This window comes from Ctenocephalides felis, unplaced genomic scaffold (assembly GCF_003426905.1).
Source record: "Ctenocephalides felis isolate EL2017-DRISC unplaced genomic scaffold, ASM342690v1 CF-g0.4_SCAFFOLD_01886, whole genome shotgun sequence".
NCBI lineage: Eukaryota > Metazoa > Arthropoda > Insecta > Siphonaptera > Pulicidae > Ctenocephalides > Ctenocephalides felis.
In genome coordinates, this window is record NW_020538040.1 from 67,872,668 (window position 1) to 67,896,319 (window position 23,652).

The window sequence follows — 23,652 nt, forward strand, 5'->3', positions numbered from 1 at the left end:
AAAACTGTTGAATTTAACTTAAAAACAACAATACATCTTATGAAACAATTAAATAACGAATACTTTGAAATTATATTAAAGTCTCGTAAACTAAACAACAGTACTCACAATCAAAAACGATAGAAAATACTTTTGTTTCGCCGTTTTCGCCTTTTGTTTAGATTTTCGTTTCGCCGTTTATCCCCTGGTAGCAACATGATGGTTAGTTATACATGTTTTTACCTCTACTTCCAAATATTGTTGTTAAAAAAATTCTTGACTTGTTTTTGAGATTTTGGTGGTGGACCTTTAAGCCCCGTTCTACACTTCATATATGTATATATAAATGTTTACTTAACCATCATGTACAGGTTTATATGAACAATCTTGCGGTCACGTTTATTTTTGCAATCACTAAAAATTATCATAAAATGTTGATTCTACAATTGACTTATATATTTATATCTAACATATTTTTTATAATATTGAGCACATGTATTAAACAAATTAACGTAAAAATACAATAAAATAAATAAGTATTCGTAATTAAATTCCTTAAATTCAAAAGTCATTTAAAAAGGATTTATGATTGTAGAAAGATTTATATCATCTTTTATAGGTCGTACGTAGAGTTAAGTGAAGGAGCATAAGTCATTATATATTTAAGCAAAAGAAATGATTGTCACATGAGTGACACGAGCGAAAAGAATGCGTTGTCTGTCAAGAGCGCGAGTGAGCATTTAAAGATCCTGTTGACAGTAAACATATGATTCGCAGTATCAGATGCACATGAAGCACCTAGTCCTTCACCCCAGAAGACGCCCATTGTCAGATAAAGCGTCTTCATATTAATTTCATAAGTCTTGAATTAGTCATTGGTCTAATCTCGACTGATGCGATTCACGAATTGCATCTCAACACATTCGCGATAGATTATATTTTCAAGTTCAAGTGCGATCCTGTTTATTATGTGGCATGTGCAAAACCGAATCGCACCAATTTAGAAATTCATCAGGCCGGGACATTCATTATCGACATCGGCGATTAACCAAATATACATATAATTTGTCATATGTATAAATAATTGCGGCTGTATCGTGCAGGTACACACAGCACGCGCACGACGCGATAAAAAATCAGCGCCGCTGCTGATAACAGTGCAAAAGTTCTATTTCGGTTAATTTTTTTTCTCTCAAATAACCGTGTTCGGGAGCATAGGTTCGACTGGGATAAGGTTTTTGTGATTTTAATGCTATGACCGATACGTATCGTGTCATTCAGAGCGATGGCTGTCAAGCTGATTATTTGTTGCATAAGTATTTTGTGAACGACTTTCGCACAGGCTATGTAGAAGTCGGCAGGAACAAAACGTGCCTTCCTATCAAATACCTCAAGTTCAAGGATCAAATCAGAGACTTTGCGATCAGGAACGAGGACGTATGGGTGATATCGCATCCGGAAACCGGTAACAATACGAACATTTACCAACTTCACATCTCATGTCACTCCATAGAATCACCAAATAAAGTCGACAGACCACATTCAATTTATTCATATATAAATGGGCATACAAACAAATTTTTGTTGCATTTCAAAACTTAATAACGGTTGATTACCACAGAGATTTGCTGTACTAAATGTTAGCAATCGTACTTGTTTTGATGTTTATTATATTTTTTATATTAAAACTATTATGTAGTTGATCAATTATAAATATCTGATAAAATCAGCCAATAATTACATAAAATGTTTACCACAAGTTTCGAATCCTATTACCTTTACCGATATTTGATACATTACATGCTATATACTGTAAATTTACTAAAATAATAAAGTAAAAAGCCAGTATTCAACAGTATTAGTTGCACTATTTTTACATTTACTATAGGATGCGGCGGGGCACAAAGGTCCAATTTTACTTTGAACAATTATATTGTAACGAATTATATTACAAGAAATGACACAAATCAAACGAATAACTATCTGACTATGTTCAGAGAAACTCGCAACTAATTCATCATTTAGAAATGTGTTTTATTAAATTTGTCACCTGATCCTATTTACTTCATAAGTGGGGTAAAATGGGACGGCAAGGGGACAAATAATCCAATGTTTTATTTCTAATTTAGAGGCATTTAACGAAATAATAACTGCAATATTCAACTAATGCAAAATGTGAATTTTATGGGTACATTTTTAAAGAGATAACACTGTATACAGCCTCAATCTCGTATTTTGTCAGAAATATTCATCAGCAGAGTTAGAATAACTATTTATACAAAATAGTTTTATAAAGGTTATATAAAAAACTTGAATATAAGTATACTTAAAAATTCAATGAAGTCTCATAAACTAAACAATTGTGCTCACAACCAAAAAAAACAACAACGAAAGTAAATGCTTATTGTTATGAGTTTTGTAATGCAATGTTATAAGAATTAAGGCTATAGCTGGATATACATCTATTTCCTTCTACTTACAAATATAGTTGTTAAACAATTCTTAACTTTGCGTGTTTCTGAGATATCGGTGAACCTTTTTACCCGCGGACCTTTAAGCTTTCAAGCCCCTCTCTACTATGAAAATAGTAATATGGTTTGAGTACGAAGCATAAGATTTGACGAAATGGATCCATTTTTCTCTATTTGATATTTCCATTTGTTAACTTATAAACTAAGATGTTACGTTTGGAAGTGTAATTCCAGGTTTTGACTGCCAACTATTAAACGCATTTTTAATTTCTTAATCAATTGTGAAAATAAACATAAAATTTTTATAAATACCTTGTTAATATTTACCTTAAATCATTTCTATTTTCAGCGCGTTGTATGTTTTTTTCATAATTTTTCATAAATGTGAAGTTCATATAAAATAGGTTGGTGCGTGACCCATAATTTGATAATGAAATAACACGGACAGGTTAACTGCATCAAAAAATCACTATCACTTTTCATCACTACATTGAAAAATCTGTAAATGTATTCAGAAATTACATCTTTCCCAACCCTCACTTGCCTTTAAAACTAAACTGCTTTTTATTTAAAACTGAAATTATTTTTGATTTAAAATTTCTGATCAATTGATAAATTAGGTGGTACTCGGATGTTAATTTCTTTATTTCATTAATAATTTATTCACCTAAATTCAAAGATGTTTTTTTTACATATTGCAAAATTTGATTTTATGCAATATTCCATTTGGTGACCTTTTATATATGTACATTAAAAAACTATACTGTTTAGTGAAAAAGAGTAATACATAAAAAAATTAAGTGCAAAATCATTACACTTAATATTGTTTCTGTATTTTGGGTTTTGTCAAGTTATTTCATAAATAAAGATATATTATATTTTTTTTTTGTCAGCCACCGTAATTAAAACATGTTTTCTTCTCATTCAACTAGATTCAAATAACAAAATGTACATGGCCTGCTACTATTACATATGAGGCAGACAATGATTTTTTTGTACAAATATTCTTTATGAAAAAATAGGAAATAAAAATTATTTTTGATATTCATAGACATGTTACATATATATGCATATATACATGTAAAAAATATGAAAATTCAATTAAACACAGTTTGTATGATTTCTTTTAACTGAAATTATAAGAATAAAATGATCAAACTCAGTATTTGATATAAAAGATATAATACGGTTGTGCAAAAGATACTTTACCAGAGCTACTTATGAAGCTTCTTATTTGGATCATAATTGACAAGCCCCTTATTGGGACAATAATTTTTGCTCTTCTTCATTTTAGTATTTTTTTAAGGCAAGAAGCGGTTTCATATATTTTCACGCAACATATAACTGCACATTCATTCTCCTGAAACTAAAAATTAAAATATTATAATATATATAATTCAATTATAATTTTCATTGTAATTTACTTATAAACGAAAGCTGTTTATTTTATCATAATAATGCTCTTAAATTTTTTTAATTGATTTTTAGTTTGATAATTTTGTTGATTTTATTATAAATTAACCTCTCTTATTTAGACCCTTCCACATTTGATAGCCATCAAAATGAATGAATCCATATAAAACCAACAATATAAAGTTTATGATGAATCATATTTTCTCTGAAAAATTCATTTCCACTTCAGTTGTCTGCAAGTTCGAATTATTTTTTGTATAATCTGGTGTCAGCCTGTAAAACGACTTTCATTAATGCCATATATAGATTACAAATTATAGGTTAAGAGGTTCTGAAAATTTTATTGAATTTTTTTGAAATCTCTACAAGTTCAAAAATAGAAAATATGATTTATAAATGCAATTGCCTCTTGTTTCAAAGTTCCATTTATTTTTTGCATGAATTTGAAACATGAAAAACTGCAGATTTCATTCATCTAATATTGGTGTATTAAGTGGGTAGATTCAGTTGCGTTAAGAAACAAGACCAGTAGTAAATAAAAATAGCTTTTACTTTATCAATAGTCTATGATATTACTTCTGGCACGCGGCTGTTGTTTGCATTTACCACTTGTAAACAAAAACTATTTTCATTCAAGAAGAGTACACGAGATGGTGCTTTTGCGCATATATAGGGGTAGGGTCACAAAAGTCCAGTTTGACTTTAAGCAATTATATCGTGAAACCATACAAATTATATCACAACAAATAACACATATTAAATAAACAACTATCTAACTAGTTCAAATAAAATTCGAGCTTATTCATCATTATTGAAATGTGTCCTTTACAGTTTTTTTAAAAATTGATCACCTGGTCCTTTTTATACCAGAGGTGGGATAGAATGGAACGGACAGGAAACAAAATATCTAATGCAAATGTGTTATTTTTTATTTTAATGGGATTTAACAAAATAATAGTTACAATTTTTCAACCAATAAAAAATATAAATTTTATGGGTGCATTTTTTACAGAGGTAACACTGCATATAACCTTGATCTAGTATTGCGTGAGAAATATTAATCAGCAGAGTTGAAATAACTATTTATTTAATTTATTTCTTATAAAATAGTTTTTTTAACTTAACTTACTTTTTTATTTACTATTTTTTATTGGTTATACCTTTGCTAGGGTTAAGATTCAGTTGGTCCTTTTAACCCCACCAAGGTGCAAGCTTTTATAAAGGTTATATGAAAAAAAAACGGTTGAATCTAACTCAAAATTAAAAATAAATCTTATAAAACAATTAAATAACGTATACTCAAAATTATATATTGGTTTCGTGAACTAAATAACAGTGCTCACAACCAAAAAAACTAACAAGGAAATAAAATACTTTTGCTATAGATTTTTAAACATTGCCGTTTATCTCTCAATAGCAATACGTAAGAATGAAGATAATGACTGGTTATAATTTTTTTTTCCTCTACTTTCAAATAGTTTTCTAGATATAGGTAGTGGGTCTTTTTACCCGCCGATCTTTAAGTCCAGCTATACCCTATATAAATTTTATTTTTCTCCCAGCAACTGGAAGACTAATGAGTCCCTATTCGTTGTTAATAAAATATTTTCCTTAAAAAGTCGATTTATCAAAGAGGTTCTTTCCTATTAACCCAGATTCATCAGCAAAAAATTTCTTCTAATCGAGATATGAAAATAATCAAAAATAAAGTATATAAACGTAAATTGAAATCTCTGTTTGATAAAAAATATTGATAAACAATAATATAGAAGGGAGGTCCGAAATCTCCTAGTCTACATGCGGTTCTTATTTTTCCTCACTCGTTAAGAAAGATCTTAAGACTGTGTATATATTCTTGTTATTAAGTTTTATTCTTCTTTTCTTCATTATATCAAATTATTTCAAAATTCTTTTATTTTATATTCCGGAAGGCAACTATCAGATATGCCTCTTAAATATTTTGCAAAAAATATATAATTTGCTATATGAATGTTGGTAAAATAAATTTGTTTTAATATTATCATCACCAATCACATTGTCATTGATTCGAAGCTTTCGATATTAAACTTTTTGAAAGTTGAATTTACATATATACACACATATTATATATACACACATATTATATATACTGTGTGTGTATTTTTTCATTGAAATTGCATGCATGCTTGTATACATCATACTCTATTTTGCAAGTTTGAAAGAACTCTATTTAAATTACAGAGATAAAAGTACTGTGAAACTCAAACCGCTTTTCTGATTTTATAAACAAAGCAAGACAAAACAAAAACCTTTATCTTTTTCTTGGTTATAAATACCACACAAAATAAACATTATTGCCACTTCTAAAATTTTCTGTACTCAAATTTCTAAAATTTCCCCCACTATTTATTATCAGTTATATAAGGCTTATATGTATATTTTTGGATTTAAATAGTTTTTTTTTCGCTTTGCATTCAACGAATTGTTATAGTGACTGTCAATGATAGAAATGAAGTTTTTATATACCACATAAAATTCCAAATTTATTTTGCCAGGATTAAAATTTATATTTTTGTATTTTATAATAGAATAATAAAGTACACTTTTAGAGCTTTCAAAATATATAAGATTGATAAATATATTATTCGTGTAAATCACAGTATGTTTATTTAAGGGTTGTTTTTGAATATAAATATAGTGCAAAAAGATATAAAATTTGAATGAAATCATTGTTAATCTTTAACTTTTAACTTTTCAACTATTAATATCTAATAGAAAAATATCTAATATTCGATTTTCAATATTTAGGAACAGTATGGCTTCAAGAGATGGTTTGGTGTATATTACACAATTTGGATTTCCAGAAGGCTAAAGCGCCTTTACAAGAACGAGTACCATTTTTAGAGTAAGTTTTCTAAATTATTCGATAATAAATATCTAAAATTTTCTTATAATGACAAAAAATAGCCATATTTCTTTCGTTTGAAATAAGATGTTACTAGCACAATTTATGTAATTTATTAATTTAAAATAAAAAACGTTGAATTATAATAATAAATTATTATACTGTTTTATGAGTCTAGTTTTATATTACAATTTTATACATCAATTTAAAAAGTATATAAGCTTAAAGCGTATTACTAGCTTAAAGCATATTAAAGTTTTACTTGCTTGCTAAACAAAATTACACCAAATTGATATTTCGTTATTTCTGTTTTAAAACCATATTATAGGTTTTGCATATTATTTTCATTTCGTTTAAACAATAATAAGAAAATTAAATTTTGTTTTAAATGCAATAAAACAATTACTAGTTTTGTTTATTATATATTGCACATTATTATTAGTTATTATTAGTTAGATTATTTAAGAGGTATTCGAGTTTTATTTATTAATTTTAAACGTAGTTTATATATATACATGTTTTAATATGTTTGATTTGATATTATATTACCGCCATTCAAATAGTATGTCAATAATAATAACACCTATTAATTTTATTGTTTTATTTTTTATTTGCAAGTGTAATAAAAATTTTAATTAAGCAAATCAATATACGTACAACTCTTCTCTATTATCATAATTTCATATTTGTTATAAAATAGGTGAAATAGTCATTGTAAAACTATTGCTTTCGATACTTTTATATTATTAACGCTTTGAATTTCTTGTTTTTTCAACAGGCATTCGATACTATATGATTTCGACAATATCAATTTAAAAGATAATGTAGAAATACCAGCATCAGCGTTAAGGTCAATTAATTATGTTTCTAAGAAAAGAGGAAGCAGATGCATCAAAACGCATTTGCCCTGGGAACTCCTTCCACTAGCGATACAGACACGAAAATCTAAATCTAAGGTAATTCAAAAATATTTTTAGTATTTTTAATCTAATTTCTAAACTTAGTTTTAAAAATTATTACGACTATAGTAAAATCATTTCATTATTGCTGAAATTAATTGGCTTCAGTAGTTAAGAAACGTACAGCAGTAATTGTTACTTCTGAACTCTATTTCTGAAAAAAATAATAATGATATTTCCTGACAACACTACAAAACGAGCATAAGCTCAAGAAATACAACTTTAAAAAAATCAAAAACTTTTTCTAGATTCTGTAAATGCACTTACTGAAAAGTACTAAACTAAATCGTCCCACTTTTCATAATATCAGATACAACAACAGTTTTCTTTCGGTCTATGGTTGTTTGTTTATGTCATAAATAGATTTTCTAAATAATTGTAATTAAAGTAAATTTTCAAATAAATAGAAAAAGGAGAATCAAATGTTTTGAAGAATCAAATCACAATTTTTAAAATACAGCAGCATTTTATTCTTGTTTATTTTATTTACTGATTTATAAAATCCGACTGTTGTAATGAAAAGGTGAGAAGTAGAACAATTTTATAAAGGAACGGATTTTTGTAAAAATGAATTTTAAAAGTTACAGGGTAGGGTGGAGAGCAAAGGTCCAATTTGACTTTGAGAAATTATATTGTGAAAACCAAACTAATTTTATCACAATAAATAACACATATCAAACGAACGACTGCAAATCATTGCAAAAATATGTTTTTCTGGCTATTTTCCAAAAATTTCTCACCTAGTATTTTTTACCCTTTAGACGGGGCAAAATAGGACGACCGAGGGCCAAGAGGTTCAATGTCTTATTTTCAATATTGAAGGACTTATTTGTAAAAATAGTTATTTAATTTAATAATATTTTAATTATTCATCCAATTCAAAATATAAATTTCATGGGTACATTTTTTACAGAGATAACACTGCAATGTAACCTTGATCTGGTATTTCATCAGAAATATTCATTAGGAGAGTTGCAATTTATTTAAATTATCTTCTGTAATTTACTATTTTTGCTTTTTACACCTTTTCCAGAGTAAAGGTTCAGTTGATACTTTTTACCCCACCCACATGTAAGCTTTTATATATATTATATAAAAAAAACTGTTGAATCTTACTTGAATTAATAATACATTTTATAAAATAATTAAATCACGGTGATGGCTGGTTATAAATCTTTTTTCCCTACTTTCAAATATTGTTGTAAAAAAATGTTAACTTTACTTGTTTTTGAGATATCGGTGGTGAACTTTTTTACCCGCGGACCTTTAAGTGCAGCACTACCCTACCAATAAATATAAAGTAAAAAATTGAATATGGCTAATGAATACCTTTTTTTGTGCTAAGTACATATTTATTTTTTATATTTCATTTATAATAAGATTTTTGTTAAAGTTTATTGAATAAGCAAAGCATTTCAATAACTCATATCTCAACTCACAGACTTTCACCTAATTTTAATTTTGAGAAATACTCTTAAGCTCTATATAACAAAACTGTTTCAAAATTCATAAGAATGTTGGAAATCGTGATACATATATCATGCGAATAGTTACCCGTCAGCTCAAAATTAGAATGACAATTTATAGACGATTGAATACTTGATAATATAGAATTAGAGAGCATTATATTTCCACATTACCGGTTGATACTATGCGTGTCAAGAATACATAATTATGTCTCCCTTTTACTTGAGAACTCCTTCGATATTTATAATAAAATAATAAAAGTGAGGGAAATCAATATCTGTCCATGCTGCTTAGAGCGCAGGAAATATGCTAAAAATATCCTGTACGACATTCAAGGAAACTCGACCTCTTTATGAACGCTTTAATGCAAACAGATAGTGACAGATGTATTCTTCACATCGAATAAATGTATTGAATTATTTGAAATAAAAATAATAATACTGATTTATTAAATGTTAATATATAATATTAAATGGTGGTGTATGGCATCGTGTCTTAAGGTAAATTGCTAGAACTTTCCGTACTATAATTTCAAATTTTTTAAAGCTTTAAAATTTTGAAAAAAATAGTTTTTTTTTGCTATTTTGGAATATTTTTAAATGATAATTTAGATTTTTTAAATAAACTTTTTTGAAAATTTTGAAACATTTTGAAAATTTTGAAACCCATTCAAGTCAGTTGATCCATAGAGTCGAAAATGTTCAGGAAATTTGTTTGAACTTTAAACATAAATCTTGGTACGGAACGCAAAAAATTAGAAACAAAATTTGTACTTATTAATAAAATCTCTATAAAATATCTGATAATTTGATGTGCATATGTCTAATGATCATTTTTGACCGCTAAATGATGTTTTTTAACATTTATCTGGATCTCCGAAACCGTTGGACCAGCCTTCACAAAAATTTCATCAGTACTTGATTCCGTCAATACAAGTATAATGTTTTTCGAATCATTCAAATCGGACGCTCCGTTCTCACCAAAAACTGAATTGCCATTTTTAGCACTATTTGACCCGTATCTTCAAAACGGCTGGACCTGTCCTCGTCAAAAACTAATCAGCACATCTTCCCATCAATAGGAATCGAATGTTTTCTGAATCATTCAAATCGATTGATCCCGATCGTCTCAACGAAATCGTCGACGAGAAATTGTTCAATGAAACGTAAAAGTATGTAAAAATGTATACATTAAGACGAGCCATATTTTTTTCGACATTGGGTCACTCTTCGATTCTGGTTACATATGTTATTTCATAGATAGAAAGTGAATTTTGAGCCAGCGAAATTTTCAATATAGTTTTTTTCCAATACTTAGGCATTTAGGATTTTTCTTCTCTAATATAATATCAATTTTAAAATAGCTGAAATTTTCAGCTTTGATTGTTTAATAATTATATAATAAAAATCTAAAATAGATGGACCAAAGTACTCTGGCTTTGATGGTTATTTTTTGTAAAAATAAATGTTTGACCCACAAACATGTTCGGCTAGAGGAAAATAACATTTTGCACGTCTTTAAGACAATAAGTCAATATTTAAATATGCGGAGCAATAACTTTGTTTAAAATTTCGCTGCATTCACTCTAGACCTATGGTGTCTTCGGAAAAGTTTCTTGAAATGACTAATTCTTGAAATAAACAATTAAAATGGATTTGGTACTACTATACTAATTCATAAGGTAATCAATATTGAGTATAATAATGTAAGAGACTCTGTGCTTTTGAACATTTCTTTAAAAACTACTTTCCAGCTCGGTTTTGGAACCTATTTCACAAATATTTTAAATTCAAGTATGCTAATAGATGATGCAACTTTAACTACAGTCGAATTAAACTTTATTTTTTATGTTTTCATGTTTATTCTGTCAATAGACTAACCACTTTTTTGTCATCTATAGAGTCGAAAAGAATATCATGTAATATTCATTACAATAAATTATTAAGACGGGTTGAAAATCAACTGTATTTATGTTCTTTCATAATAACTGCATAAATAGTTCTTTTAATCATTTAATTACTTTTAATTTTTATGAAAAAATAATGTATATTAAATTTATCGAAATAAAGGTACGGCGTTACATTGGAGCAAAATTGTTATCAAAGCAAACGCATTGATACACTTGATAATATGTATATCGCGATATAAATTTAATTATATCAAAGTTTATCTTATTAATTTAGATGGCATTTAGAAGAGAAAACATTTCTGGTTTTGATAAAGAAAGAATGATTAAAAATTATGATTTATATGTTTTTACGAAACACGGCAGATAGATAAGTCAGAGACAGGATTATATTTTATTAAATTTTGTTTTTCAGTTAAGGATTCGTATAATTATTTGCATGTAGAAAATAAGAACAATAGTTTTATAAGGTAATTGCCGCTTTATTTGCAAGAACTCTCATGAAAAAGATATTATAAGTACGAATTTTTTTATAATCGATTTTGTTAAAAAAATGATATTTTTTCTGCATTTTTTTTAATAACTTTAATAACAATAATGTGATTGCTAATTATTAACTTCCCGTAAAGAAAGTTATAGCAATCGTAAAAAATCGAAAATAAAAATTTTCTAAGCAGTTTATTAAAAATAGATGTATGTGTGAGTGTATATATGTATGTATGTATGTACGGATACAAATTTTAATAGACGATTTCGAGAGCACGGATCAACCATTTTCAACTATTTCCACTCTTATTGATGAGGGCAGGTACTGATTTGTTTCTGAAAAAGGCAGGTCCAGTACGAAGATACTGAACAAAAAGTGTAGAAAATTCAGTTTTTAAGAAAACAGAACGTCCGATTTGAATAATTCAAAAAAAAACATTTCAAACGAAATAAAGAATTGATTAAAGTTTTGGAAAGGCAAGTCTAGCGGTTTTGAAAACCCCCAAAAAGAAAGAATACCATTTGGCAGTCAAATGCACATCATTAGACATATGCACATCAAATTATCAGATATTTTATAGAGATTTTAATAATGAGTACAATATTTATTTCCATATCTATGGGTTCTTGCCAAAATTTATATAGTTTACTAATTATCCAAACAAATGTCCTCGACATTCTCGACAGTATTGTTCAACCGACTTGAATGAGTTTTAAAGTTTTCAAGAAATTTCAAAATTTTCAAAAATGTAGAGTTTTTACATAATATTAAAATTTTCAAAAAAAAATAAAAAATATCAAAATTTGCAAAAAAATATTTATTTTAATTTTTATTTTATTTATTCAAAGTTTTCAAAAAAATTTCAAGCTTTTGAAAATTTTAAGTCAATGTATGGGAGTTCTAGCAATTTAGCTCAAGACACAATGCCCAATGCACAATTTAGTTGTAGATGGATCTGGTGATGAAAAAATCACCTTATCATCAACGCTCGAAATTTCTGGAAACGTTTTTTCTCTTTCGAAAATTATTTCAATCAGCTTTTATCGAAACTCACGTACATTAAGTGTGCAATTTCTCGTGTTTTTCTGCCTGTCGATAAAGTTGCTTTATCTGATCAATGAATTTTCAATGTCATCCGATATTCGCATTTATGCATGTGACGTAATCCAATTATTGCTCTGATAAATAATCACCATATCTGTAATAATTTTCATTAATAAAGAAATGTATCTACAGATATATAATATATTCATAAATAAAAGATTATTATGCGTATCAAGAAATTTCTTCAAAATAATATTACGGTTTTTTAAATTAAGAGATACTCATATGTTTTATGTGTACATTTGAAATTTTGGGACTATTAAAAATTGCATGTTTGACTATTTACGTAACCTATGATAAACGAAATTATCAAGGTTAAATGTTTAGCGATTTATCTTATTAAAAAAAAATCAAAGATTAAATGTTTGGTGACTCGCAAAACTTATTTAAAAAAATGTTATCAAAATTATAAATAGTTTTGTTTATATTTTTTTAGGTCAGTTGTTTTATTTTACAATGAATAAAAAGTCAATAAAATTTGTCTTACCACCAGCTAAACGTTATACAATTCTTCTAAGCCAGTGGTTTCTAACCTTTTGCACCGCACCCTCCTGCTCTATTAAAAAAATGTTGCGCCCCCATTAATTTATTCAATTTAATTTAATTTTGTAAATACTCAACTGATATTAGCAGTCTACAAATTAATAATGCAATATTATGTAAAAATATGCATAAAAACTGATTATTTTTTTATTTACTTTTTAATATCGTTTCAAAAATTTTGAGTTATTTTATGTGCCCCCCTTAGAGCAGCCTAGCGCCTCACAGGTTGGAAACTGCTACAAAAAATATTTACCAAAGTCGTTTATTGCATATTTCAAAAACACTTTGTTGAAAAAGTATACCTATGGTTTCCATATTTCAGAATAACAGACTTTGCAAATAGTTTTGGTAAAAACATATGCACATTTTGTGAAATTATTTCCATTTCTATGTCATGAGCCGATTATTCGATGGCTTAATTCGTGAGTTCGATGTCAACCTCGGCCAGCATAGTATCAAGCAGTATGAAACCAGATTTTTATTCGAAATCATAGATCTCAAGTGAAAATAGCCTATATGAAATAAAATGATCAAGTACTTTACTATTTTACAATCCTAATTAAATGCACCAATTTTTGTTGAAACTTGCCAACACACTTTAGTACAAAGAATGGCCTCTCAAAGTCCACCAATTTTAAATATTTTAAATTCATGATTCAACGAAAAGTCTTAATTCTTGAAAACTTGCGATAATTGTGGTATTTTTTGGTGTGGTCCTCGAAATCTTATTCACGGCTACGGTTCCAAAGTTTAAATAAACAAAATTAATAAAAGTTAACCACAATAACCATGAAAATGGTCATAATTTAACCAAAGCTCTAGGTCCACTTAAAAGCTCATAGTTTCCAAATAACGTAAGATTTTTTTTCTAAATTTTTTCAAGATAGTTTTAGGTCAATACTATCACTCCTTTTTGGCTTGACGTCAAGGTCTGAGACACCCTGTATGTATATACATATATATATACACACAAAGAAAAATAGATTCTGCCGCATAACAAAAAAATCTATGCCAAAGCCATGTGGTTGCTGTGTAGTCAGGCGTATTTCTCCGTTTGTCAGATACAAAACCTAACCTGGAAACCGCACAAATGTCAAGACAATGATCTTAGATAACAGGGTGTTTGTAACATTTTGACAGTATTCAGTATGTTTCAATAGCATAATGTATGGATGTTGGAGCGTAACATGGCCTTGCCGTAACATTTGTCTGTTATGCGGCAGAATCGGTCCCTGAATCTTCAAACAAACAGTATATAGGAAAATTTTGATTCCTGTTGAACAAATAAAAAAAAAATCTATGTCATACCCAAACCATTATATATGGAAAAATTCCTACCTCATTATTGTGTGTAATAGAAGATATCATAAATTTGAAACACTTCAATTATTAATCAAAATGATAAATAATATAAAAAAGATTAATTTGCATATTTGATTAAACCATGATACGTAAACTATACCAGTTTACGCAACATTTTGTTTACAGACTAGAACTTGATTCTTTATTCACTTTGCAGCTGTGAAATATGGTTAACCATTATTTTATAATTTCAGATATTATACATATGCCGAAATCCAAAGGACACTTGTGTATCTTATTATCATCACTGCAGAGTGGCCGAAGGCTTCGCCGGAACTTTCGAAGACTTTTGCGAATTATTTATGGCAGGCAGAGGTAACAATACTATTTTGAAACAGTAAATGGGTATAAAATTGAACTCTCACATATTTTAAATATAAACCCGCTTTCAGGCCCTATATTTTTTCTGCTATATTGCAATTTAAAAGTAGTAGTTGGCGATATTATTTTGAGTAGAAATCAAAATTTCGTTCAATACATGATGCATTTTATTTAATTATTGAAGATATAAACCTAAATGTGCCGTATTATATGTATTGTTTAAAAAATATGTTTCAAATTTTAACTAAATGTTTATTGTTTTTTATTTCATATATAAGAGCCAATTCTCGGATAAAATAGTATATGTTTTGCAGGGCCGGTCCTACCATGAATGCGATACATGCGAAAAATGCGGGCGCACGCCTTAGGGGGCGCCAACACAAGATTCGGATATGAAATTTATAATATATATTTTTCAGTATCATTCAAGAAATATATAATTTTTTTGCATCTTTTACTAATCTTTGGATAACATTTTTAAAATACGTTAAAAATTTAACTTTAAAACAACAATCTGAGACACGATGGAAAAGAAAAGATGAGTAGAAACAAATCGGCCCTTACGATATCAAATAGGCAAAGTTACGAAGCAATTTGGGTATTTTAAATAATGAAAAATTAAATTAAAATAATCCAATATAAAGTATCAGTGTTATGTTTAATAAGGATAGGATAGATTTTTTTGCTCTCTATGATTTGCTCAATAGAATAAATCGTATAAGTAAAATATTTCAAAATCCAAATATTAATATTACACATGCGTTAGAAATAATTGAAAATTTAAAAATATTTTTACAAGCAATAATAAACATACTAAAATTTTTGCATGTCCTAAAAAGTTTGAATTGATTATAAGAATTTAAAAATAGTTCGGTACAGCGACAACGATAAAAGACACGACAATTTGATTATGATCGCCTCGATCTTCTAAATAACTTTAAAATCGATGTACTTTTGGGCTTTTAGTTTATATCTAATTTTTGTGTACTAAACCTAGAATTATTAAAAAGTATCTTTGAAAATTATCGTAAATGTTTATATAATGTTAACGATAAATTATTAAAATAGTTAAAATAATAGGAGGGGAGCGCTGGAAACAAAATGATATGAGGGCGCTAAGGACTCCAGGGCCGGCCCTGATGTTATACTCTGTTTTGCGTCTATGATCGTATAAATTGGTAGTAAATAACTGTCAAAAAGGCTATGTATTTGTTGTGCAATCAGGCGTTTTACACATGAAACCTAACCTACAAAACGCCTAAACGTCAAATAACAATTATATCGTAAATACAACTTTCTGATGCTTCTGTGATAGCACATACATGAAGTTAGGTTGTGACACACATAGCTTTTTGGCAGTTTCAACAAATCATACAAGTAATAAACACATAACATAGTATTACCATTACATACCGAGAATTGGTCCCATAGTAACAATTTTCTGAAAATTCCAATCGTGCATATGTGTAGCTTAAGCGTAATATTGAACCACTCTATGTTTACATATTTTAAATATATAAAATAATTTAATTACTAAAAATCAATACTAATAATGATCATTGATTTAAAAGTGAAAAATAAAATTGGTTTGTTCTTAAAATGTTCCATAGCAAGTATTTACAATTAAGACTTATCAAATTTCTCACCCTCAGCCCGATAAATAATTTTATTGAAGTTCAAAAAATAATAATTTAAAAAAAGTAATCTAGATTAATTTGCATCAATATTTATATCTTAATCGGAACTTTAAAATTCCAGTGTCGTTCTCCCCGTACCTGAAACATGTCAAGGAGTTTTGGGAGAGACGCAATGAGCCTAATATCCTTTTCTTGAAGTACGAGGATCTCAAAGCCAATCTTCGCGGAGAGATCAAGAAAGTATCACAGTTTTTAGAAAAGGACCTTAGTCCTGAGCAAGTTGAAATTTTAGCAAGACATTTGAGCTGCGAAAACATGCGGTCCAATCCTTCAATTAACTACGAGGACATACTCAACATGAACGAGAAGGGCGGATCGGCGGGCGACGCAGCCGCTGACTACGAATTTGCGGTCGGTAGTTACAAATCCCAAATGAATCCCGAACTTATTATGAAATTTGATAATTGGATAAATCAGACGATGGAGCATATACCTTTGCACTTTTAGCAAATATCCTGTCAAAATAGTTACTTTGCAGAATATTTCTAAAGCAAGCAAGTATTGACGTTAACTGTGAGCATAATACTGGTGATATTATATCATCTAAATTGTGAATAGATTATTATTAATGATCTTAATTCAATTTTATAGATTTTTTGTGAATATTTTATATAAAACAGAGTATATATAATGTACATTAATATTTTATTAAATATATGCAGCTATGCAACGAATTTTATTGGATTTTCTTTCTTGTTCGACATTTATAGTAGAAGAAACTGATTCGTTATGAGGACTTATTTATGGTATCTTGACGACTGAACCGTGTAAAGTAAGAGTTTTGAAAAACCGAAAAATGGCCAAACATGAATGAAAATGATTTACAATTTCTCTTTGTTCAATTAAGAAATCAGTATAAATATACGAAGCAATGCATAGCAAAAAACAATAAAATAAAATTTGTTATAAATATTATTCTTAATCGAATATACATATATATATATATATATATATATATATATTAACAAAGTCTAGTAATCGAGCATAACAACAATAATAACATGAATTTCTTTCAAAAATTTATTTTAAAAACAAGAACATTTAAAATTTTGATTTAAAATAATATTTTGAAAGAAATGATAGTTATTTAAAAAGAACATTTTTAAAATTTTTGAAAATTTTTCCATGCTATTTCCATACAAAACTTTTATTAAATTGCGCAAATCTAAAAGACAATATTAAGAACTAAAACTTATAGAGGATTTTTTTTTTAACAATTTGAAAGCATTTGAGCCCCTGGAATCAAGGAAATTCGAAAATGTCCATATTAAGGACGACTCTAATATATTAGGTTGTCAAATATCTCCCTTCCGCTTTTTTGCTCTTGGTTTATAATACAAAAAAGCGGAAGGGAGATATTTGACAATATATATATATATATATATATATATATGTATATATATATGTATATATATGTATATATATATATATATTAATAATAATAAATACAATTTAGCAACAATAAAAAAAAATATATTATATATAAATCTGTTATACGAAAAAATATTTATATGAGTCATATGTGTTGAATTCATGCTCAATGCAATAACGTTGATATATAAATATGCATATAATTACATTAAGGTTCCATATTTGTTTCCTATATTTAAATCAAATCGATTAATATATACGCTGCAATAACAACTAATCATTTTCACAGTTAATTTATGACTAATGTAAACAAAATCGACAATACTCATGAGAAAAATATGCAATTCTGATTTAACCGAATACCTTTCCACGGTCGCAACGTGTTTGTATATAATTCAGATGTTTTCAATCCTTTAAGACGTATTTGTAGTTATCGTCGAACTCCAGAAATGTTGAAAGGTGCGTCATTGTTTAATAAACAGTACATGTATAGCATTACGGTTATCGATTTTCTCCATTTGTAAAACAAAATCATAATATTGCTTTTCAAAGCAATAATATTATAAATATCATTTTTTATATAATTTTTTGAACTGCAATCAGAACTTAATAGTCCTATAAGCTGTTGTGCTAATTTGACTTCAAACTGGTCTATTCGACAGATGGCAACCCAAACGGTTGTCCCATCTCTGTATGCAATATTATAATTACAATTTCTGTAATAGGGCGAATAGTTTATTGATGCAGCAATGCCGGTTTGCCGAGGGCTGTTTTCACTTGGAAACATATTGCTATCTATATTTCCAAGTGAAAATTGTTGTCACTATTGCTTGACAACCTCTGATTCAAGTCCAATCGTTCTAGCTGTTTATACCTACGAGCGAGCCCATAAATACCATATTAACTTACAGCAAAAATATTTTTGAATTAATATCATTATCGCAAATTAGTAATATTTCTAATTAGTTCGAGATAAGCTCTCATATTATTATTTCAAAGTATTTCATAGAATGAATAATGAACAAAAATGTGTTGACGAATGCTATATTACGAAATATAATTTTTTAAAAGTACGCATTTTTATAAACAAGAAATTGAAAAAACAAATAAGATATACACATTTTTAAAAAAATTATATAAACCATATATAAAATTGTTTATAAATTTAATATGTTTGCATATTATTAAGATTTCGTATAAACATACATATAAAAATGAACACGATTAACAACTTTTACTGACAAATCAAAATGATTTTTCTCTCGATGCAAAGGCATCGGGCGCATCTGCCTCCTGTCGGCAAATATATATATTAGGGTGGTCCTTAATGTGGACATTTATGAATTTCTTTGCTCCCAAGGGCTCAAATGGTTCCAAATTGATAAAAAACAATTCTCTGAAAGTTTTAGCTCTTAATATTGTCTTTTAGACAGTGCGCAATTCAATCAAACTTCGTATGGATATAGCATGGAAAAAATTTTGAAAATTAAAAAACAATTTTTTTAAGTATAACTTAGCAACAAATGAATTAAAAGTGAAAATTTGTGTAATTTTTTATTGAAAATTCTAAAAGAGAATTGTTTTTTATCAATTTGGAACCATTTGAGCCCTTGGGAGCAAGGAAATTTGAAAATGTCCATGCTAAGGACCACCCTAATATATATATATATATATATATATATATATATATATATATGCATATATATACATATATTTATGTGTGGGCGCAAGCTTATAGCGAAAAGAAGTGAAATAACCTTACAGAAAATTTCATCGAAACACTTATAACTAAATTAATTTGCATATTATGACTATTCAAAAACGTAAGTATATAAAACTTATTATTAACAGAATAAGTTAAAAATAATCAGCAACGTCAATGCCAATTTTCTTGAAATGTTCTATAAATTCTAAATATAAAATATTTTACAAATGCTAATATAGGACTTTACCCTATACTTTGAATTTTCAATCAAAATCGAGACCAGTTCCCTTCAAATGTTGAGCGGTCCACTTGTCGAATCTTTGGCTCATGTCATCCGTCATGTAATTGCGCCAATCGCCAACTTCGCCTCGTCTGATGAAACGCAAATCAGTTCCATCCAGAAAATCATCCCCGAAACTTTGTCGCATGATCGGCTCTAAATTCACTGCCGGGTTGGCCTTCATACTATGAAAACTGAGATGTTCGCATAAACGTTCTGCATCTGCATCTCCAATGGTTGTTCCGAGGAATTTTGCAGTGCGATCGATCGTCCCACGCAAATTACGCTTCATGTCCTCGTAACGCAGAAACATTACATTTGGTTCATCGCGCAACTCCCAGAAACCTGAGTAAAAGAATAAAATTCAAACAAGCTGAAAACATTTCATTAACTAGTGGGGTACATGGCAGGCAAATTGTTGGAACTTTCCGTACAGTAATTAAAAATCTTGGTACGGAACCCCAAAAAAATTACACAAAATGTGTACACATTATGAAAATCTCTATAAAATATCTAATAATTTTATGTGGATAAGTCCAATAAACATTTTTGACCGCCAAATGACATTTTTTTAACTTATTTTTATTGAGAGTCCATAACCGCTGGACCTGCTTTTCCAAAAATTAAATCAGTTCTTCATCTTGTCAATAAAAGTAAAATGTTTTTTCAATTAAATTAAAATTGGACGCTCCGTTCTCCTAAAAACTGATTTACCGTTTTTGGCACTTTTTGCCCCGTATCTTCGGAACGGCTAGACCTGCCTTCGCCAAAAACTAATCAGCACGTCTTACTATCAATACGAATCGAATGTTTTTTGAATTATTCAAATCGGTTGATCCGTGTTACCGAAATCGTCGACGCAAATTTATATCCGCACACACACACACACCTATACACACACATAAATCCATTTTTTCCAAGATATGCCAAAATGTTCAGAAACCTTTAAAACGTAAAGATATATAAAAATTTTCATTTACGATTTTTTTTTTGTTCCTACGGAATGTTAATAATTTTAAATCTTCTACATTTTTATTCCGTTTTTAACGGCGTTCAGAACTACGTGTTCTATATGCAGTGTTTGCTAACGTGCATCCTAACCTATCGTCTCGCTTCAGAAGGCAACCCAGCGGTCATCCACTCTTCTTTTATATACTATAGATATATGTATATACAGTATGTAATAGTGTTGGTTTATGCACGTTGCAGCAATGTCCATTAAGGCAATTTTCACTTGAGATTACATTTGAGATCAATAGTGGAAATGTGGAAATTTGGAAATTTGATATGCTTATGCTTCTGCGATACTGCTTAATATCGAGCTGGCCAACGTTGAGATTGAATCTAGGACTAGATTGTGCTAGCTTAGGTACACCGCGACGGGCCCTAACATTCTTCTATGATATGCAAAAAACGTAGAATAATACTTAATTATTCTACAATATGATCTGCCAATTTCAAATTTTTCTAATATTTAATTTTCTAATATTTTTCATTACTTTTAAATTATCAGATAAAAAATTGCATTGGGTGAATGTACGACGGGTGACCTCAAATTTTATGTCAAGGATTCGCCTTTTAACTTGAATATAGAATTAAAATCTAAACCAACAAAATTATTTCTAACCTCATATTCGTTTGCTCACCTAAGATGTGATTCCAAATGGGACCGACAGGTACCATACCCTCCAAGAAGAGCTCACAGAATTCCTCAAAAGTACCATGTAGATTATGTATCAAAACGCAATAATGATAGTATGAAACACACATATCCTTAGGATTGCGAGCTATGTAAATTACCTTCAATACAAAAATAATATAAACATATTATAAAATGGAATAAAATTATCATAATTTGATAAAATGACTTAGTAACTAAATCCTTCAAACTTCAAAAAATTGAGAATTTGGTTTACATAATGCTTACATAGATGTAGTAAATTATATATAGATATATTTGTTATTATGTTGCATATACACCATAAATATATGGCTGAAAGTAGTTTAATAATTCTAAAATCATTGATGTGCATTCACAGGTTTTCTATTTACAAAATAACACCAAACAATTAATCACCGTTAAAAAACATAAGATATTAAAATGTTTTCTTAACTGAAATTATGTTTTATAAATAATAAATATTATTATTATTAACTTCAACAAAAAAAAGTTTTTATTTTTCTGCTAATTTACTATATTTCTCAACTTTTTTGGTATAAATTGTGAACCGATTTTGAAAATTCAAAAACTAAACTAACAACTAAAATTCTAAAATATATAAGTTAGAAATGGACCGATCCGTTTCTTCGTAATTAATTGGTAAACATTGTTTGACGCTTCAAATAAAACATTAAATAGCAATACATAGTTATTTCAGAGTAAGAAAGATGCATGCAATCTCAAATTTTGTGCATATTTCACGCTACCCTGCACGATGTACATATAATCGCATATGAAAGTTTTTATATCACAATGAATTGAACTGAAGTGTTATGAGTTATTATCTTGAAGTGATCTCTTGCTTAATGAATGATATGTTTAAATCAATAATATTATAAATAAATTTACTTTTGGCTTCACTATTTCCATTTCCTTGGGAAGTAGATCTCTTGGAAGATGGCTCTTAGCGTAACGCACGTCTGGCATCTCGTGTATTTTTTGGACCGAATTACCAATACTGTTCTCTGTCCAATCGGTGTGATCTGATGCCATCACGGCAGTCAACTCTAGCAGAGGAGTTCTTATAGCTTGGAGTTGTCTGGCACCAGCATAGTCCAAATCATGACCTAGAAGCCATATCATCTCTTGGGCCCACGTAGATCCTAAGCAAAATTAAAAGAAAAGTGTTGTAACATAAAGCATTTCAAAATCAACTGAAAGCATTTCAAAATTGCTGAAATAAAATATATGAATTAAAAAAATATATGGTCATTTATGCTTCTCCACATTAAAAATGACATAATTCTATTGATTTTTTAATGGTTTAAATTAGTAGTTGTAGATCTACAATATGACCAGAATAAAAAAATATCATCACCTTAATTAAGTGTTCTTTTTTCATACCTGTTCTAGGATATGATATAAGCCAAACATCACTTTTCCTTATTCTCAAGGCTCTAATTTGTTCACCAATCTCTTTGAACTTTTCTGGAAGTAACACTCTCCCTGGATTGACTTCAATCAAGCAATTCTTTCTTTGAAATAACTGATCGAGTTTCTCGCCGTAAGGCTCCTGTAACTTGTTGTACGTAATGTACATTTTGCTCAAAATAAAAATTATAAAAATTAAAGAATTATATATTGACAAGTCTTCTTCTCTCCATGTAGGCGATTGAAATGATCACGGACCTGTATAAGTAAACTGTTATATTTTAGCATGCAGTTATTTTCACTTTTCACGAAACAAGTTTTATGCCAGTGCATTCCGCTGCGTCTGGTACCCCCGCCTTGGGTAACAACACGCAAAAACAATGAGGTTTACTTTCTTTTAAAACCATTACAGATTTAAAAGCATCTCTCCTTCTTTCTTATTTCTTCAGTTTCATTTAGAACGATTCAGCTTTTATTTTCATGGACAGCAAAAAGCAAGTTCAATTTGGGTATTGGTTTATGTCGCAAGTAGAAAGTGTTTGAAGCTGGTGGACATGATCACTCTGATTATGATGAATATCTAAAACAGCTGTAGTTAGAAAATTAGGCTCC

The 23,652-nt window shown here is 28.6% G+C and overlaps 2 protein-coding genes across 2 annotated transcripts; one reads left to right on the forward strand and one right to left on the reverse strand.

Annotated features, from left to right (window-relative positions):
• Positions 1-955: 955 nt before the first annotated feature.
• On the forward strand, positions 956-17,095 carry LOC113377233 (amine sulfotransferase-like). The gene is made up of 5 exons (XM_026617476.1): positions 956-1,444; positions 6,651-6,747; positions 7,526-7,703; positions 14,770-14,890; positions 16,655-17,095. Exons 1-5 carry the CDS (start codon positions 1,234-1,236, stop codon positions 17,038-17,040), a joined length of 993 nt encoding a protein of 330 aa, XP_026473261.1. The 5' UTR covers positions 956-1,233; the 3' UTR covers positions 17,041-17,095.
• LOC113377234 (sulfotransferase family cytosolic 1B member 1) lies at positions 4,023-23,265 on the reverse strand. The gene is made up of 5 exons (XM_026617477.1): positions 23,014-23,265; positions 22,519-22,772; positions 21,596-21,749; positions 19,917-20,294; positions 4,023-4,136 (listed from the first exon to the last, which is right to left on the reverse strand). The coding sequence occupies exons 1-4, from the start codon at positions 23,207-23,209 to the stop codon at positions 19,933-19,935; spliced, it is 966 nt and encodes a 321-aa protein (XP_026473262.1). The 5' UTR covers positions 23,210-23,265; the 3' UTR covers positions 4,023-4,136; positions 19,917-19,932.
• Between the last annotated feature and the right edge of the window lie 387 nt (positions 23,266-23,652).